General features: G+C 35.6%; 1 protein-coding gene across 2 annotated transcripts; it reads right to left on the reverse strand.

Annotated features, from left to right (window-relative positions):
- Positions 1-227: 227 nt before the first annotated feature.
- LOC122877802 (cytochrome b5) lies at positions 228-6,473 on the reverse strand. Of its 2 annotated transcripts, none has more exons than XM_044199898.1 (5): positions 5,995-6,473; positions 4,682-4,810; positions 2,449-2,475; positions 2,268-2,299; positions 228-1,823 (listed from the first exon to the last, which is right to left on the reverse strand). In XM_044199898.1, exons 1-5 carry the CDS (start codon positions 6,193-6,195, stop codon positions 1,733-1,735), a joined length of 480 nt encoding a protein of 159 aa, XP_044055833.1. In that variant the 5' UTR covers positions 6,196-6,473; the 3' UTR covers positions 228-1,732. The 2 variants fall into 2 exon arrangements, with proteins under 2 accessions (XP_044055833.1, XP_044055824.1); XM_044199889.1 differs by having other exon boundaries at positions 228-1,826.
- Between the last annotated feature and the right edge of the window lie 2,325 nt (positions 6,474-8,798).

Below are 8,798 nucleotides of genomic sequence, written 5' to 3' on the forward strand. Positions count from 1 at the left end.
CAGTGTTGGCTCTACACAAACAGGTTTTCTTGCTCTGTTTTGTTGTATTTGTCTGACAATGAATTTCTGAAACTAAACAAACGTATTGTTAGGAAGGATAATCTTCATCACATATTGTGATTAATATATATAACTAGCATACCATGTATACATGTATTTATATATATATATATATATATATATATATATATATGTATTCACACAGTATATCAATGACTAGCCACTTACACTTTTTGAAAGATTCATTTTATTCAAAGAGATTTTTAATGACAGGAAATGGCAGTTGAAATGCAAAGATAGCAAATATTTATCTTTAAAGTCAGCCAACTGAATTTTGACATCTGTCACATATAAAATAGCAGCAAACTATATTCAGAAATTTTAAACAAGTGGTAAATGGACTTCAAATTGTTATGATCTTTGTAGTTGGATAATGCTTTTTTGATTGTAATATGAATTAAAATGCCTATTTCAGAATATTCAATAAAAGGAAGTTTTAGATATGCTATGCTAAGCTTACCTAAACCAAAACATATTTAACAGTGCCAAAATCTGAACAGCAACCTAGAGAATTCAAAAAGGTTGAGTAACTAAATTAGATTATTAAATATGGTGACCAACTGTGGCCTGAAAGACACCCATCTATGTCTCTAATGACAACTTACAAGCTCCCCAATTGACCAACAGCAGCCAAACAAGCAACACACACCAGACTTCATCCAATACAATTCAAACCCTCCAAAGGCAGTTGTCAGTACCATTCACCCAAAACATAAAATTACGATACATTACAATGAAACAAAGTTGTAACAAATGGCATAGTGAGGAACAATTAAATTTAAAAACAGAACGATCAAATAACAAATACTTCTTCTATCAAGGGTATTCACACGGCCATTTACTGTCAGCTATTATATCTGGGTAATAAAATATTATATTATTACATACTACATAAACTTATTTTAATATATGGGTCAGGTATTTTTCATTTGCACAAGTTTGTTTGATAACTGTAAAAAAAAAAAGGGACAAGTCAGAACACATTCTACCTTAAATAATCACTGATACAATATAATTCACCACTATTTTCAAGGAACAGACATTGATTTGACACTGCAATTACATAACTGTAAAGAATATGCATTTCCAAACAAGTGATAAATGCAATCAAGCATTGCTTAACACCAGAACTGTGCAGTAAGGAGTGAATGGAATAAACTCATGATTCTTATGCATTGGAAGTTGTAATTCAGTGTAAAAGATAGAATGGTCACTGTTAACTATTACCCTGATTTCATCACCGTTCTGCATATGAACACCTCCTTCAATGTTTCCATTTTGTCTATCCGTGTAATGATGTAAACCAGGCTGTTAAAACCTTTCTCTGAGTATGCAAATGGGTAATAAACATACAGAGACCAAACTGGGTCAAATGCATATGAAAGTTTAAGTTAAAGACAATATTTGACATTAATGACAACAGGCATAGTGACAATAAAGTACAAAGAAACTGAAAGCAGACAATTTACTAAAGTCTCTGACCAACTACCTATTTTGTGCACTTTATGTAGATGGACAAAGACAAAAGTACTTTATCAAACTGTTCCCCTCTCTTTCTCGTTGCCGAGGATGCACACACTCCTAATTGTGAGCGTCCAGTGTGAGGAGGTTTTGGTCAAACATTTCAAGGCCTCCAGATAATGGAAATGAGATGAAAACAGGACACCAGCACTCAAGAGGACTTGTGTTCAAACATGTAGTAGCGATACATGACACCAACAATAGTTGCAGCAATAGCAAGTATCAACCAAGTGGTCCAGGAGCTGCTGGAAAAAATAAATATCAAATTATTATTTTTTTGAGCCAGAGCAATTAAAATGGACAAAACAAAAGAGAAAGGCAACAATACGATAAAGATATGAATTATATATGGTTATAGATCACTGCTTTTTTAAATTTGTGAATTTATCAGTGTTTATATTGATAATTGAAAAGACAAATGGGTAGAAACCATAAATCATTAATACAGAAATCTGTAAAACATATTTTACAGAAACAATATATATATTTTTTTTAATTAATTTTTTTATTTAAAAATATTTACAGGTATTCATACACATAATTTATCCCAGTTTTTCTTCTAACCTTCTATTTAGGAAGCATTTTCTGAGCTGTCAATATCGCAAGAGGACTTTTTGGTGCATATGAACACAAATGTGAAAACAGTTAACTATGAGCCTGACACAGTGTTCATCATGATGACTCACCTGGACTCTCCTGAATTTGTGTCATGTACCTCCTGTAGAAGGAAAAAAATGATACAAGTTAAAAAGAGATATTGTATGATTTAGCAAAAAACCAAACACTTAATTGTCTTTGTAAATTCTGTTCCAGTGATTTTTCTGTTGCAGTTAAGACAAGGTCAGATGAACAGACAATGGAGCTTACCTTTTCCGTATCCTTCTTTCTGTCATCCTAAAGAAAATAAATACATTAGTATTACTGTCTTCATGTGATGCCTGACATAAATTACACTCAAGCCAAGAAAGTTAAGTCAGTTTCTCAGCTAGTCCATAGTTGATCAAAACGCCAATGTATTCATATGAATTACCAGGTTAATTAATTAATTTAACATTTTTAATAGTCAGTATCTAACTGTTGACAAAATCTAAATACGAAGTAGTTAGCCTACAAAATATGAGTTCTAGACTCGGACTTTGGAGCACACACACACACACACACACACACACACACATTCATCTTGTTGAATGCCACATTACGATCACACGTGTGACATTCCCAATTTCATTCAGCAATCGAGATTTGAGAAAAATAGAACTGGTAAAAGGACCAGAAAGCTGGTAAGCACAAAAAAATGTATTCCTTTGTGGAAGGTCAAATCCACTGGACTGAATATGATGATATGAATATGCTTTGTGTGGTTTGTTGCCAGTTCCACTCAAAGGCAGACAAGACAAACTTGTTGGAAAGGTGCAAATAACTCCAGAAATCAGTCCCTGGAGCCACAGCAATAATCAGCAAAACAGAAAGACAGCAAAGACAGTTTCCGCAACTCAACAGTTATATGAATTTTGAAATGTATATTTGTAATTAATGTTAATATACTGACTGTTACAAAGCAGTGTGTTTGGAAAAAAAGAAAGAAAAAGAACAGCAAAACTAGCAACATGAAACTTTGGGGCCACTAAAAAACTATTGGGGGCAATGAAAAACTGCTTTTATGTTCAAGACAATAACATGAGAAGGCATGTGCTGCTATGATAATTCTACAATATTATCTTCACCAGTATTACTATCTCACTACACAACGTGATAATAATTACTGAAATAAGTAGACGAGGCATACTTTGACTTAAAACACAATTCAAAAGATATATAACAAAGTCGGAAAAGGTAAAACTTTCTTTGAATGTGCAGCCTTTTCTGGTGTCTTATCTCAATATGTGTCACTGTTAGCTGTAGGAGGGGCTCCCCTTCTGTTTATGGACAGTTAAAGGATAGGTTCAAAATTTTTGTCTTAAAACAATTGTCATGTGCCTATATGTAGATTAAAACAGGTTTTGTTCGCTGCAATCACTCCTATTTACACTGGCCAGTAAGAGAGCCCTTCTTAAAGCGCTTTCAATTTAAGTGATGGGGGACAAAATCCACAGTCCTTGTTTTGTGCAAAAATGCATTGTAAAGTTCAGCTGGTAATAAAAATATAATTCTATATAATAATTCTAACTAATTATATTCTAACTAATATTTATTTGGGGTGTAAGCGATACGTGTATTTGTCCCGAGCCGTTCGGTACAGGACGTGCAAACTATTACTGTCAAAATAGTGTAATTATGTCGGATACAAGCACGCGCTGTATAAACCAGCACAAGCTGTAGTTGCTCAGGAATTATCAACAGTCTTTGCTTTTGAGTGGAAAAGTTCAATTTCTGTTTCATAAGAATTCAACAGAATTTCTTTCCTCATGCTCCTTCTTTCATGTGTCTGTTTTGAGTTTTCTGGCATACAGTCCTGCTTTTCCCCACAGGACAGTCTTTTCCAGCCACAGACTAGACTACATTTGCAGTGTTTGCTGTCCTACTGGCATGATCTCCAATTGCAGCATGGGTTTTGCTCAGTTTAGTTGGATGACCATCCCTCAATATTTCCATATTATTTCTTAATGACGGATGGATGAAAACCAGGAAATGCTGAGACTTATTGGGACATAGCGAGTAATAAAAAAAACAAACAAAAACAACTTACACTTAAAACTATGCTACAGTTTTTAGTAGTTAGGTTAAAAAAACAATACACCTCTATTAGCATAATTTGATGCTTTCTCATTGGATACAGAACTAATGCTCACATGACAACCTTGTCTAAAGGATGTCCAATTTCCATTTGATTTGACGTAATCTCCCTCAATTTGCTAATGAGCATGTAAACCCCAAATTATTCAAGGGCACCATCATATGACTCCAAGCTACTTTTTGTGCAACAAATGGATACTTTTTTCTCAAAGAGATCTGGTGACACTGATTTATTACTATGCTTTAAGCAATGTGTTTAAGTATAATAAGTTTAACTTCTGTATTTGACAGAGAGATATGGATATCATGTAAAGACACTACAGGCAGAAAATCAGGTCTTTCAGAGCTAACAGAGGCCTTATCTTACCATGTTAACCTCCCCAATGTAGTACTGCAGGAGCATCTCTCTGGCATCTGTGGAATGACCCACATCCTCAAAGCTCTCTGTGGCGTCTGCACCTGCCTGCTCCAACAAAACCTCTTCACCTCCCGGATGCTGAAAGCATAGAATAAGTTAACACTGAGTGTTGAGCCGGTTAATTTCCTTGCTCCACGCTAAGAATACAGTTAAATTATATGCTTGATTAAGTCCAGAGCAGTGAAAACTCTTGAAACACTTGAAATCACAAGCAAATTAGTGAAACACCAATATGAAATTTCAGTAGTGGAAAGTATTTAAATACATTTACTTGTACAAGTACTGCACTTTTGAGGTATTTAACTGTACTAGAGTATTTCCATTTTATGCTACTTTATACTGCTACACCACTACATTTTAGAGGGAAATATTGTTTTGTTTTTTGCCACTACAATTGACAGCTAAAGTTACCAGTTACTTTGCCGATTGTGATTGTACATACAAAGCATATGATCAGCCTCTAAAATGCAATGCATTCTTATTACTACAACTACCCTACTGTATATAAAGCAGTTAAATTAGCTCCACTGCAAGCAGCTACAGCATTACAATAGTGCCAATATGTTAAAGAATCTATTATATATAATGTAATGTGATAATGTTAAGACTCTGTGAAGGGCCATTTCTATAATGAGTACTTAAAGTAAAATATTTAGTATAAAGTTAAAGTTTTGAATGCATAACTTTTAACGTTACTTCTAATGGAGAATTTCAACTCTGTGTCATTGCTAATTTTACTTAAGTAAAGAATCTGAATAGTTGCTCCAGCACTGGTATTTTTAATGACCATGTCACGTATTACACTTCTGCTTAGCGTTATCTTACAGTTGTGTTGGCTAGGTAAGTGTCCTATGAAACAGGATCACCAGAATGCAATTTTCACAATTAGCCCATGTTACTGTAAGTAGCTACACTTAACGTTAATGCTGGTTTGACAAATGCTGCTGTTAAGGCTAATATTATGCAAATATATCAATGCATCTCTACTTTTAAGCAGCAATGATGTTATGAAAATGGTCGGCAACAACTGAACACGCGGTAAGATAGCAAACGTTAATTTAATGTTTCTAGAAGTTTTCCTAGTTACAAAAGAGAAACGTTAGCCACGTATCGCTTGAGTGAGCAACGTTAACTTACACGTCAATACATGAGGCTAACAATCGTTTTGTAATTCCAGGAAGTAGTCTCATCCGAATTGAGGTAACCAAAGGCTTAAAGCAAAACCTTAACTTATGACAGCATAATGCTAAAGTATTTCTTACCTCTTCAAGGAAACCTGTGATGTCATATACTTTATCGTGGATGATGAGCCATGTGTCACTGCTCATATTATGTACTCTTATTTCTTCTAATGTGTAATATTTTACACCACATTCTACTGTTTCGCCGTTTTCCTTAACATTGGTGGTATTAGCAGGTCCATTGCCTGTGTTAATGAGGTTGTCGTTAATTTCCTCACCCATTCTAACGTTAATGCAAATAACGTTAACCTATATCGACTGAGCGGTTAGCTAACGTTAGCCAGGTATGGATGTAACGCTAGCTAGCTACGTCTAGGTCAGTTTCCACCTTGGTTGAGAATGGTTAACGTTAGTTGTGCTCAAAAAAGCTCCTAATGCGACCGTGAGACGAGCTAACATAAACTACAGTATTACCACGCAAATGCTAAACAATGTTGGGTTACGAAATCACCCAACCGGCACATCAGCAGTGTGAAACAGACCAATGAAACTGTGACTTTCAGAGTGGTGACCAATCAAAATAGACCGCTTGATGATCATGAGACTAGGGCATTTGCAAAGGCTGTCAACTGTGCCCTGTCTTTGCGCATACGAATTTCTGCGTCTCCACTTACATAACGTGACTTTTATATGGGCTTATAACATTTTCTTTGTTTTGGGGATTGCATTAATTGCAATCATTTTCCCGTTTCAACTGTCTTTCAACAAGCTATAAAAACGAGCATGGACTTAATAAAAATTAACAAGTTATTGTCTAATTTCTAGTTGTTTAATATGTGTAAATATATACCACATTCTGGAATGGTGGAATCATATGTTAACACATACAACTATAAAACCTAAAAACAGCATATCTTCAGACTTGTGTTTCTTCTCTGCTTAACAATTAATAGAGGTTGTCATACACTGTGAACATAAACTTGAGAATTGTAACCAAAAACAGAAAATTACCTTGGTTGTAGGCCTACAGTCCTGGGCATGTTTTCTTAGTTTTGGGGTATTCTAATTGGACTGATGCATTACATCAAATTTTAATTTATGGCAAAATACTGTACTTATGTGAAAATGTAAAATCCCACATGGGAATAACTCTGTGCTGATAGGGGGCCAGAGAAGCATCTGTATGCTACTGATAAGTCAGGGTACCAACCACAAGATGGTAACACCAGATACCTGTGCAATGGTTCACCATATACTTTGTGTGTAAAGTCTGGATTTCATCCTCTGAAGCCACATTCAGGTACAGCAGGTAAAATAAGTATTCAAACACGTCACCATTTTTTCTTGGTAAATATATTTATTTTTAAAAAAAAGAAGGTGCTATTGACATGGAATTTTCACCAGATGTTGGTAACAACCCATGCAATCCACACATGCAAAGAAATCTAACCATAGATGTCCATAAATTAAGTTGTGTAAGTGTATAATAAGGTTAAATGACAGGGAGAAAGTATTGAACATGCTTACTGAAATTCCTGTATGGAGAAACAAGTTGCATGCATTGCTGAAGTGTGATTTTGGCCCATTCTTCCACACAAACAAAAATCTTGAAGGTTCGGTGGGCCTCTTCTATGAACTCTGATCTTTAGTTCTTTCCATAGATTTTCCAATTGGATTCAAGTCAGGTGATTGGCTTGGCCTTTCTAGCAGCATTATTTTCTTTCTCTGAAACCAATTGAGAGTTTCCTTGGCTGTGTGTTTGGGATCATTGTCTTGCTGAAATGTCCACCCTCGTTTCATCTTCATCATCCTGGTGGTTGGCAGATTTTTATCGAGAATGTCTCTGTACATTTTTCCATTCATCCTTCCTTCAATTATATGAAGTTTGCCAGTACTGTATCCTAAAAAACAGCCCCACACCATGATGTTTCCACCTCCAATCTTCACTGTTGGTATTGTGTTTTGGGGGTGATGTGCAGCGCCATTTCTCCTCCAAACATGGTGTTGTATTATGGCATCCAAAGAGTTCCATTTTGGTCTCATCTGACGAGACTATATTCTCACAGTATGTCACAGGCTTGTCCAAATGTTGTGCAGCAAACTTTAAACAGGCTTCAACATGCTTTTTCTTCAGTAATTGAGTCTTGCAAGGTGAGCGTGCATATAGGCCATGGCGGTTGAGTGCATTACTTATTGTTTTCGTTCAAACAATTGTACCTACTAAATCCAGGTCCTTCTGAAGCTGTCCACAAGTGGTCCTTGGCTCTTGAACAACTCTTCTGATAATTCTTTTCACTCCTCTGTCAGAAAACTTCAGAGGAGCACCTGGTCGTGGCCAGTTTATGGTGAAATTATGTTCTTTCCACTTCCGGATTATGGCCCCAACAGTGCTCACTGGAACATTCAGAAGTTTTGAAATCCTTCTGTAACCAATGCCATCAGTATGTTTTGCAACAATAATGTTGCGAGGGTCTTGTGCCAGCTCTTTGCTTTTACCCATCATGAGATATTTCTTCTGTAACACCTTGCTAATGAGACACATTTTTATAGGCCATCAGTTGGGACTGAACCAGCTGATATTAATTTGCCCTGACAAGGGGCAATATTGCTTTCTAATTACTTTGCTTTGATTGTCTTGGGTTTCCATGTCTTTTTGCACCTCCCTTTCTTCATGTGTTCAATACTTTTTCCCTGTGTCATTTAACATTGTAACACATAACTTAATTTATGGACATCTATGGTTTGATTTGTTTGCATGTGTGGATTTCATTGTCGGAGTTGTTACCAACATCTGGTGAAAATTTCATTTCAATAGCACCTTTAGAAATATATTTACTGAAAAAAATGGTGACATGTTGAATACTTATTTTACCTGCTGTATTTAT

The sequence above is a fragment of the Siniperca chuatsi genome, linkage group LG1, assembly GCF_020085105.1.
Source record: "Siniperca chuatsi isolate FFG_IHB_CAS linkage group LG1, ASM2008510v1, whole genome shotgun sequence".
In the NCBI taxonomy this organism is placed as follows: domain Eukaryota; kingdom Metazoa; phylum Chordata; class Actinopteri; order Centrarchiformes; family Sinipercidae; genus Siniperca; species Siniperca chuatsi.

Bases quoted from the DNA above. Each gene is read 5' to 3' on its own strand.
- LOC122877802 (XM_044199889.1), bottom strand. From the start codon at position 6,195: ATGGGTGAGGAAATTAACGACAACCTCATTAACACAGGCAATGGACCT. The intron at 4,811-5,994 runs GTAAGAAATACT...CTATGCTTTCAG, and splicing joins TCACAGGTTTCCTTGAAGAG to CATCCGGGAGGTGAAGAGGT. The intron at 2,300-2,448 runs GTAAGCTCCATT...TTCCTTCTACAG, and splicing joins GAAAGAAGGATACGGAAAAG to GAGGTACATGACACAAATTC.